This window comes from Chinchilla lanigera, unplaced genomic scaffold (genome assembly GCF_000276665.1).
Source record: "Chinchilla lanigera isolate Chin_1 unplaced genomic scaffold, ChiLan1.0 scaffold00007, whole genome shotgun sequence".
NCBI lineage: Eukaryota > Metazoa > Chordata > Mammalia > Rodentia > Chinchillidae > Chinchilla > Chinchilla lanigera.
Genome location: NW_004955408.1, coordinates 1,596,480 through 1,607,816, shown reverse-complemented (window position 1 = coordinate 1,607,816; position 11,337 = coordinate 1,596,480). Strand labels below are relative to the sequence as shown.

At 37.5% G+C, this 11,337-nt stretch overlaps 1 protein-coding gene across 1 annotated transcript; it reads right to left on the bottom strand.

The window, feature by feature from the left end:
• Nucleotides 1-10,815: 10,815 nt before the first annotated feature.
• Nucleotides 10,816-11,334, bottom strand: LOC102010775 (olfactory receptor 1468-like). The gene has a single exon (XM_005376562.1). The coding sequence runs from the start codon at nt 11,332-11,334 to the stop codon at nt 10,816-10,818; it is 519 nt and encodes a 172-aa protein (XP_005376619.1).
• Between the last annotated feature and the right edge of the window lie 3 nt (nt 11,335-11,337).

Genomic DNA, 11,337 nt, shown 5'->3' with positions numbered 1-11,337 from the left:
GTGCAGAAACTTTTCAGTAGGATGAGATCCCAGTTGTTGATTCTTTCAAGTGTTTCACGTGCAATTTGGTTTTTGTTCATGAACTCTCTGACTACCCCTATGTCTTCAAGGTTTTTACCTACTTTCTCTTCCAATAGATTTAGTGTTTCTGGTGTTTACCTGAAAATATGTTAATTTTTTTCATTCTTAAAGAATAGTTTTTACAATACAGAATTCTGATTAATATATTTGTTTCAGCCTTTGAATCTGTCATTCCACCTTGTCCTGGCCCCATGGTTTCTGATGAGACAGCAGCTGTGGATGTTATGAAGGATCCCATCTAGGGGTTGTTTCTCTCTTGCTACTCTCAAAATTTTCTGGTTGAAACCAAACATAGTGGAACATGCCTGTAATCTCAGCACTCTGGGAGCCAAGATAAAAAGACTGCAAGAGGAACCCAACCTGGGAAACTGAGATGCTGTCTCAAGATAAAGAAAAATAAAAGGCTGGGGATGTAGCTTAGTGTGAAGACCTTGGTTTCAATCCCCACACCATAAAAAACATTCTTCTTGGTTGTGATTGTCCACATTTTGCCTACCCTATGTACCAATGCATGTTTCTTTCCATGTATCCTGCTATTCTTTCTCTGAGCTTCTTAGAAGTACACATGATTGTTCTAATGGGTTTCATATTTTATATACTTTCTTTAACATTTTATCTCTTGATTGTCTATGTTTTGTCTTTACACAGGCTATTGATAACTATTTGTTAATTATACATTCTGATTTTACTGAATTATTCTAATTACTGATTTAGTTTTGCACTGTTTCTCAAAGAATCTCCAAGGGTACCATTTTATCATCTGTATATAAAGGCAATATGATCATTACTTGTGATGTCAATTTGACTTGCATGAGAACTCGCTGGCAGATTAGTAAGTTCTGGGTTTGTCTGTGGATGACTGGCCTGTAGGCCAGCAAAATGACAGGAGAAGACTTACCTGGGATGTGGGTAGAACCAACCAATAGGCCTGTGACTAGCACAGAATAAAAAGAGAAAGAAAAAGAAAGTATTTCATTTTGGGGGGAAGAGCTCCAGTCTTCAACATTACCTTTGCATGCTGATCTCCAGTGTCTTCAGCCTTCTGATGCAGACTTTTTACCCTGGTGAAAAGGCACATATCCACAGGCAGATATGCCCTGGTGATTCCACAGAGAGCTTCCAGGCCTTCTCTTTTCATTCACTAAGTTTATCAGTACGTTTTAGATATGCATAATGATCACATCCATTATAAGGAATTTGTAGCTGTACCTGATATAACTTGATTCTTTCCTTTCCCATTCCCCTACCCTCCCTTCAGTCCTTCTTCCCCTCCTTGTTTACAAAAGCTTTGTGTCTATTTTTTCCTTCTTTTCTCGCTTTCTTCTGTTCCATGTCTTCATTTTCCCCTCCCTCCTCTCTAGTTGCCCTTCCCACTTAAACATTTTCTTCCTATTTCACAATATCTATTGTACATTTTGGTCCTTATTTACATTTTATGTTTCTCATATTAGGGAAACAATTCAGTATTTGGACATATGTGTCCAATGTATTTCACTTAAGGGTATGGTATCAAAATATATCCATTTACCTAGGAATGTCTCAAGCTTATCCTTCTTCATGGCAGAGTAGTACTCCATTGTATAAATAAAACTCCACATCTTCTTTATCCATTCACCAATTGATGGGAACTTTGGGTTGTTTCCAAGGTTTAGCTATTACAGACTACTCCACTATAAACATGGTTGTGCTTATATTGCTCTGGTATGATGCTCTTAATTCTTTTGGGAAGATACCAAAAAAAAAAATGGAATGGCTAGGTCAAATGGAACCTCTAGTCCTAGTTTTTGAAAGAATCTCTGTACTTATTTCCATAGTGGTTGCACCAGTCTACACTCCCACCAACAGTGAAGAAGACTTCTTTTTCCCCACAGCCTGCAGCATTTGTTATTGGTTGATTTCTTGATAATAGCCATTCTTTCTGGAGTGAGGTGAAATGTCAGCATTGCATCTCTTGAATGACTAGTGATGTTGAATATTTTTTCATATATTTATTTGCTGTTTCTACCTCCTTATCTAAGCAGTGTCTATTCATCTCAGATGCCCATTTTTGGACTGGATCTTTAAATTTAGGGGGTCTAATTCTTTTGGGTTCTTTCTATATACTAAATAACAGTCTTTTGTCTGAAGAGCAGCTTGGAAAATTTTTTCCCATACTGTGGCTTCTGTCTTCATTGTAGTGATTTCTCTTGCTGTTCAAAAGCTTTTCAATAGGATGAGATCCCAGTTGTTGATTCTTTGTGCTAGTTCCTGTGCAATCAGGGTTTTGTTCATAAAGTCTTCGTTATACCAGTGTCTTCAAGAGTTCTACATATTCTATCTTCCAGCAAATTTAGTGTTCCTGTTTTAATATTTAGATTGTTTATCCATTTCAGTTTTAGTTTAGTACATGGTGAAAAATATTGGTGTAGTTTTAATCTTTGGCATTAAACCCAATTAAAACCAGTTTTTCAGCATCATTTATTAAAGAAACTAATGAAGAAAGTTAAAGATCTCTACATTTTTTCAGCACCATTTATTAAAGAGGCTACCTTTCTTTCAGTGAAGGTGTTTGGCACCTTTGTCAAAGATAAAGTGGCTGAGGACATTTGGAGTTGTTTCTGTATCTTCTAATGTGTTCCATTAATCCTCAGGTCTGTTTTTTTGCCAGTACTATGCTGTTGTTATCCCAGCAGCTTTGTAGTATAATTTCAGGTCAGGGATTGCGATGCTTCTGCCTTGCCTTTGTTGCCCAGGATTTCCTTTGCTATTCTAGGTCTCTGCTGGTTCCACATGAATTTTAGGATTGTTTTCTCTAATTCTGTGAGATGTGCTATTGGAATTTTGATCAAAATTACATTAAACCTGTATAGCAATTTTGAAAGTATGGCCATTATCAATGTATTGGTTCTTCCTACCCAAGGGCAAGCAATATTTTTCCATTTTCTCATATATTCTTCAATCTCCTTTTTCTGAGTATTGTACTTTTTAATGTAGAAATCTTTTACTTTGTTCATTAGGTTGCTACCTATGTATTTCCTCTTTTGGAAGCTCTTGTGAAAGGTGTTGTTTCCCTAATTTCTTTTTTGGTGAATTTAGTATTTGTGTACAGGAAGGCTATTGATTTTTGAGTGTTGATTTTGTATCTAGCTATAGTACTGAATTTGCTTATTAAATCTAGGCATCTTTTGGTGGAATTTTTTAGGTTTTCTATTAGAGTATTATATCATCCACAAATAATGATAATTTAACTTCTCCTTTTCTGATCCTTATGCTTTTTATTTTTTTCTCTTGTGTAAATCTATGACTAATGTCCAAAACCATATTGAACTGGAGTGGTGACAGTGGACATCCTTGTCTTGTTCCTGGTTTTAGAACAAAAGCTTTCAGTTTTTGCCCATTCAGTGTGATGTGGACTATTGGTTTGTCAAGATGGCTTTTATCAGGTTGAGATAAAGACCATCTATTCCAATTTTCTGTAGGTTTTTTTATTATAGGTGTTGAATTTTGTCAAATGATTTTTCTGCATCTATTGAGATAATCATATGGTTTTTGTTTTTGTTTTTATTAATGTGGTATCTTACATTTATTAATTTCCATATTTTGATACATACCTGCATCCCTGGGATTAATCCTACTTGATCAAGGTGTTTAATCTTGTTGATTTCTTGCATTTTGTTTGCCAGTATCTTATGGGGGATTTTTGCATCTATGTTCATTAGGGAAATTGGCATGTAGTTCCCTTTCTTGGTTGGGTCCTTCTCTGGTTTTGCTATCAGGGTAATGCTTGCTTCTAGGAATAAGTTTAGGAATATTGCTCCCCTTTCAATTTCATCAAAGAGTTTGAGAGTTAGTGGCATTAAGTCTTCTCTAAATTTCTTATAGAATTTATCAGTAATCTGTCAAGGCCTGGGCTTTTCTTTGTTGGTGTTTTTTAATTATATCTTCAATTTCATTGACTGATATTGGTTTATTTATAATTTTATCTCTTCTTGATGTAACTTTGGTAATTCATATGTGTCTAGGAGTCTGTTCATTTCGTCTATATTTTCAATCTTACTAAAATATAAGTTCTCAAAGCAGGTATAGATGATCTGCCTTTCTGCAAGAGCTGTTGTGATTTCACTCATTTCACTCTTAACTGCATGGATGTGAGTCTTTTCTGTCCTTTTTTATAAGGTTGCTTAAGGTTTTGTTGATTTTATTTAATCTTTCAAAGAACCAACTCTTAATTCGTTGATTCTTATATTTTTTCTTCACCTCCATTGCATTAATTTCTGCTCTGATCTTTATAATTTCCATTCCTGTATGAGCTTTGGGCTTGACTTGCTCTTCTTTTTCTAGAATTTTGAGGTTCAACATTAAGTTGTTTATTTGAGTTTGCTCTATTTTCCTGATACGGATATTCACCACTATAAATTTCCCTCGTAGGAATGATTTCATTATGTCCTGTAGGTTCTGCTGTGTTGTATTGGGATTCTTATTTAATTGTAGAAACTGTCCAATTTCTTCTTCAATTTTATCTGTGATACATTGGTTTTTTCAAGAAGGTGTTATTTAATTTTCATGTGCTTATGAATTCTTGTGGGTATTTTGCCATTGAGCTCCACTTTAACTACACTATGGTCGGATAGCATGTATTGGATAATTTCAATTTCTTTACATTTACTTTATCATGTTCTTTGAGCTAGTATGTGGTATATTTTAAAGACTGTCTCATGTGCAATTCAGAAGAATGTGTATTCTGATATTGTGGGGTGGAACACTCTGTAGACATCTACTAAGTCCATTTGTTCAAAAGTTTGGTTCAGTTCTAATATTTCATTAATTTATTTGAGAGGTAGTTAATATGTCTATTTGTGACAGTGGGGTATTGAGGTCCCCCATTACAATTGTATTAGTGCTTATTTGATTTTTTGTGTCCATTAATACTTATTTTATATGGTTTTGTGTAGTGGTATTTGTGTGTGTGTGTGTGTGTGTGTGTGTGTGTGTGTGTTTGTATGTTATCTCTTCCTCTTGGATTTTTCCCTTTAAGAGGATGTAGTGACTTTCTTTGTCTTTCTTCTTAATCAGTTTTCTCTAGAAGTTCATTTTGTCTGCAAATAGAATAGCTACCACTGGTTTTCTCTGGGTTCCTATTGCGTGGAATATTGTTCTCCATCCTTTGACTTTCAGTGTATGAATTTATTTTTGAATTTGCACTTCTTGCATGCAGCATATTGTTGGATATTGCTTCTTGAGCCATTTTGCCAGTCTGTTTCTTTTGAAAAGTGAATTGAGTCCATTGACATAGATGATTATAACTGATATGTATTAACTTATCCTTGTCATGTAATTTTCTTGTTGTTGCTTTCCTTTTTCCCCTCTGTTTAATTGCTTGCCTTGCCTTGCCTGCTTGATTCATTTCATGGAGTTTTAACCCTTGGTATGTCTTTCTAGAAAGTCCTTCAGAACATTTTGGAGTGCTGGTTTGGTGTTGATGAATTTCTTCAGGTGTTCTTTGTCAGGGAAGTATCTTATTTCTCCATCAGTTTTGAAAAGTAGTTTTGTAGGGTTCATCAGTCTGGGTTGGAAGTTGTTTCCTTTTAGGGCTTGAAATGCTTCACTCCAAACTCTCCTTGACTTGAGGGTTTGTGTTAAGAAGTCTGCTGTGATTCTGAAGAGCTTTCCTTTATACATGATTTGTTTCTTTTCTTTAACAGCTTTTAATATTCAGTTCTAATTTTCAGAATCTTAACTGTTATATGCCTTTGTGTAGATTTCTTTTTGATCACAGCTAGTTGGAGTTCTATATGCCTCACTTGCCTGTATGTCAAATTCTTTTTCCTTGCTTGGGAAGTTTTCTGTGATGACTTCTGTGAACAAGTTTTTTATGTCATTTGCATCACCTCCTATTCTTTCATTGGCCCCCATTAATCTTATATTTTTCTTCTTTGCATCATCTGGCAGCTGATGGATTGATTTCTTGTGGTCCCTTGCTATTTTTAAGAAATCTTTCTTTTCGTGGTCATTAACTGAAATCCTATCTTCTGTACCTGATATTCTGTCCTCACATTGCCTCATTCTGCTGCATATACTTTCAGTGGAAGTTTTAATCTCCTAGATATCTGTTTGAATCTATTTTATGGATTTCATTTCTTTCCTAAGTTGGGAATTCATGATTTCCATCATTTTCCTAAATTCCTCTATTTTTTTAAATCTATATCTGCTGCATAGTCACTAAGCATGTCTTTCACTTAACTACACTTAACTACAAATTTGTAGTTATCTGAGAAATTATTTCTGATTTGATTTTTTCTAAATCTTCATTCTTCCCCTTTGTTATTATTGTTGTACCACTTCAGAGAGTCCAAGTGCATGGCTTTCTTATTTTTCCACCTCATTACCCACTGGGTTTGCCTTCGGTGAGCTGGAAGTCTTGTGTTGCACCTTGTTTATGTGTCTTTTCCTTTTCTTTCTTTCTTTCTTTCTTTCTTTCTTTCTTTCTTTCTTTCTTCTTTCTTTCTTTCTTTCTTTCCACTTTAGCTCGTGGGTTAATTCTTATAAACTGCCTATAGTGAGTAGCTTTATTGCTAGTATTTAGAATCCTTAGAAAATGACTACGTCTTGGAATTATCTTACAGGTATAGCTGGCTTTTGAGTTTTGAGTGTGTTGCAAGACCCTGCCTCTTCAATATATTGGAGATGATTAGTTGTTGCCTACATGGCCCAGCACCTTGCTCTTTGGCACTGGCCTATAGTATTTTTTATGACCCTTAGGTAATTTCAGTCTTGATAGGCCAAGAAGAACAACTATTTAGAATAATCATGTCATTTTGACTAAAGTGGTACAATAACAGTAACAACAGCATCAAATACAGCCTAGAAAATGACAAACTGAGGTAACTATTAATTTTCCATTTTTAACCATATGGACTAAATTTATGGTTATGTAACAAAATCTAAAATGAACCAGAAAATATGTACAGTAAATAAGCCCTCAGTATGGTAATTTTCCCTTCAGGGGAGAAACTTTAAAAGGGGTTAGGGGAAAAATAGAAGAAAAGGAAGAGATTAGAAGCAAGGCTGGGGGACAAAGGAGGAGCACACAAACTTTGGGAAACTGATACAGAAGAGACAGAAGGGAAAGAGAGAAGCAAGAAATAAAAGGAAGAATGAAAAATATCATCAAGAAAGCTGAAACCATCTTCACCCTCATATAAAACAAGAATGATGAAGAAAAACAAAAACAAAAAAACTAAGAAAAGAGAGAAAGAAAAATGTCCCCTTGAAGGTGTGTCTCTGCTGTCACAGTAGGCAACTTGGTCACTCAGAATCCACATCCATGTTTTTTAATTTCAGCAAGCAAGCAATAGCCTTATAGGAGGGTAGTGGATAATTCCAGTGAGCTTGCACCTTTGTTTCCACTGACGTTCAGGCAGGTGTCTGGCCATAGGCTGGAACCAGACATGTTCAGCCTGCAGAAGTCCATGTGCTTCCTTTGGGTTTGGACTGCACTGGGAGCTGCTAGATGAAGCCATCATTCAGCTGCTCTGAGTTTCAAGCTCAGGTGGCCTCTCTCCAAGATGGCTCCCAGCCAATCATCCGCTCTTATGGGACATCTGAACCTGAATAACTCACTAGCCACCGTAGTCCACTGTGTCCACAGCTCCATTCCCCTGGTGCATTTCTCTGTGGAGGGCTCTGGGATTGCCAATAGTCAGTGTGCACTGCAGGTTCATGCCTTCCCCCCCATGCAGTGAGTCTGGGCTCAGGGAGAAAGTGCAGCCTGCTACCTCCTTCTTTTCACTGAAGTTTCTCTTTTTGTTCTCACTGTGGGCTTCAATTCTCACTTCAGGTCTTTCCTAGGTCCCCAGGCCTCACTTATCTCTTTCTTCTCTTCCTCATGTTGCTATATTCCGGAGTCTGGACACCAAATCTCAGAAAGCCTCTTTATCTGCTGCTCACCACTGTGCCATCTTCCCAAAAGTCCTCGAACCTTTCCATGAGCCCTTCGACCTTCCCAAAAGTCCTCCAACCCAGGCCTTTGACCTTTGACTTTTACTGACTCCTCCCACTCTGCCGTGTAGGGATGGCCATTTTGGATTCTTCTAACTCTGCTCCTTCAGGTGGCCAGTGTGACTCTTTCACCTCAGATCCTGTGAGCCTACTTAATAAATCTCTTTGTTTAACTATATAATTTATATTAATTCTACTCCTCTAGAGATACAGATAGTTTTACTCTTTATTTTCTAATTCCATTAGTCTAATTAATTGTATTGGGTTTTGCTTTAGTTAGAATATTAAATACTACAGGTGACATTGGATAGTCTCATCTTCTTACTGAATTTAGTGGGAATGTCTTCAGGGCTTCCTCATTAAGTAAAATGCTGGCTTTAGAACATAAGTGCATATACATTAAAATGTTAAGGCAACAACAATAAATTCCTCTTTCCATGTGTGTTTTAATTGGGGGTATTTCAAAAATCCTTCAGCATTCAACCAGATAAACATATAGTATGTCTTTAGGCATATTAATATTGTAAAACATCTTAATCAATTTCTTTTGTTTTTTATTAGTACATGTTTGCAATACATCAGTTTACAGTCATCTTAAGCAGTGCATACACGTACATAATACAGCTTGTTTCTTCTTAAAATACCCTTCTCTTTCCTTATTCCACTCCCATTCTCCTCCCTTATTTTCATTCTTATTGATACTGTTAATTCTATTACATGTTTTTGGCATATAATGTTTACATTCACTGAGGTTATTAGGTTCCTGTAGAAAGCATTTCTTTATTTTACTTATTTTCCCTTCCACTCCCTCTCACCCCATGCCCTTAGTCTCTTGGACTCCTTCCTATTTGCAAGAGATCTAACCCCTTGTTATTTTCTATCCATCCTTTATTGTGCTATTTGTACTTTCCCTTATTCATAAGAGAGATACCATATGGTATTTAAACTTGTGTATCTGATTTACTTCACACACATTATATTCACACACATTATATTTTTCAGGTGCACCCATTTTCTTACAAATGTCTCAAATTTGGCCTTTATAGCTGAGTAATAGTATTCTATTATGTATAAATACTACATTTTCTTTATTCAGTTGTCTGTTGATGGGTATACAGGTTGTTATAAACATTAGTATGCATGTATTGCTATAATATGATATCCTAAACTCTTTGGGGAAAATTCCTACAAGAGGGGTAGCTGGGTATATGGAATTTCTAATTTTAGTCCTTTGAGAAATCTCCATTCTGATTTCCATAAAGGTTGTACTAGTTTACATTCACTCCAACAATGTAGGAGAGTTCCTTTATAACCACAGCCTCACCAGTATTTGTTACTTTTTGATTTCTTGATCATTGCTGGTGTAAGATGGACTCTTAGTGTTGTTTGAATTTGTATTTATCTAACGGACAGAGATACTGAACATTTGCTGGCCATCTGTAAAACAGCTATAAAGCCAACTTGAGGCCAATCTTGTCAGGCTTTCTACTTGATGCAACATATGCTTGGGTTTCTGTGGTCCTCTTCCATATTTTCTATTAGAATTGGCTACTAAGGTACAATCAATGCTTTAAGAGGCTTAAGCTGAGCCTGTGTGCAAGACAGAAATGCACAGGGAGAGGCAGGAGGCTCTGTGACTCCCATTGAGGCCGCTGTCAGGATCAAGGGAAGAATTGGTGAGTGGCAGGAGGCAGTCAGGATGGAGCTGATGTGAGTATGATGGGTCACAGTGGAGGAAATAGAGAGAAGAGAGCAGTGATGTGCTAGAGAAGTGACAGGCAAGAAGGCTGTGGTGGGGGGAGTCTAGGTTTGAGCACTGGGGATTCACCAGGAAAGAGAAGATGGGGACTGACCTTGTGGGTACTGGGTCCTCAGGAATGAGAGAGCGGGCTTGGGCTACTGAATGCCAGGTGCTATAAATAGAACAAACTGTGGACTTGGAATAAAAAATTCGGGGTTCCAATCTCAGTCCTGCAATTAATTCAGGTCTCTATGCCCCTGAGGTGCTATGGAAACTCTGGGCCCTTTGGCTTTAAAGAACTCTCTTCTTCTTGCAGTCCATCAAATCCTGAAGGGATAGAACAGTTACATGGCAAAGGAGAGCTGCTGTTCCAGTTTCCTGCTACCCATTCCTGACCAGGACCCATGCTGAATAATAAGACACCAGAAAGTTGGGTGGGAGTGGGAGGCATATGGTACTGTTGTAGTAGTCAGAGATAGAGAAGACATTTCAGCCTAGGACAGAGGAAATGACCTCTCACAGCCATGACCAAAGCCACTGCAGTGGAGCATTTTTGATTATGCTGTATCCATGACTACCAGTTACACATAATGGGTAAGTTACCTTTGTCAGGTACCAGGATACCTTCAGAGTACAGGTAACACTGAGGAGGGTCAGCTCTAAAGTCCTCTGAGATTCCCAGATCATTGTGGTAGCCAAAATCTTAGAGGGTTTCTGGATGCATCCACAAACATACAACCAAATATCTCTGGTCTCCAGTGGTACTTTTTGTCTGTAAAATGAGTACCTTTGAATCAGTACATTTTACAAATAACAAATTACTTGTTTTAAGACTATAACTACCAATCAGCCTCAAATTTAAAAGCATAATCATCACCATTTATCACTAATTACTCTTGAGAACTGGAAGAGGCATGGGTGAGTTTTGCACCATTCTGAGCCACAGTTTCCTTGTTTATAAAAAGGAAGAAATGTATACTATCCACTAGTTCTCTCAGCTCTAAGATATGTTAATTCTAGAACCTGAGAGTTAGCTTCCTTAGGGCTCCTTTCATGTCCCGATTCCTCAGGCTGTAGATGAAGGGATTGACCAGTGGCGTCACTACCGTGAAGATGACAGAGGCAGCCATGTCCTGTATGGAGAAGGAAGATGAAGGATGCATATAGACTCCCAGGATTGCCCCATAGAAGAGGGAGACCACAGTGAGGTGGGACCCACATGTGGACAGGGCTTTCTTTATCCCCTGAGCTGAGGGAAACTTCAGTACCTTAGAGAAGATATAAGCATATGAAATGACAATGCATGTAAATGGTGTCAGAAATACCAACCCCCCCTCAGTGAAGGCAGTCAGGTCATTGATAAAGGTGTCATAACAGGAGAGCTTCAGGATAGGGTAGGGGTCACAGAAGAAGTGGTGCACAGTGTTGTTGGAACAAATGTTGAGTCGAACCATGAGCAGAATATGGAGGAGAGCATGCAGGTTTGTAATGATCCAAGAGACGACCACCAGGAGGACACAGAGTTTGGGCCTCATGAT

Coding starts and splice junctions, on each gene's coding strand:
- LOC102010775 (XM_005376562.1), bottom strand. CDS start 11,334: ATGAGGCCCAAACTCTGTGTCCTCCTGGTGGTCGTCTCTTGGATCATT.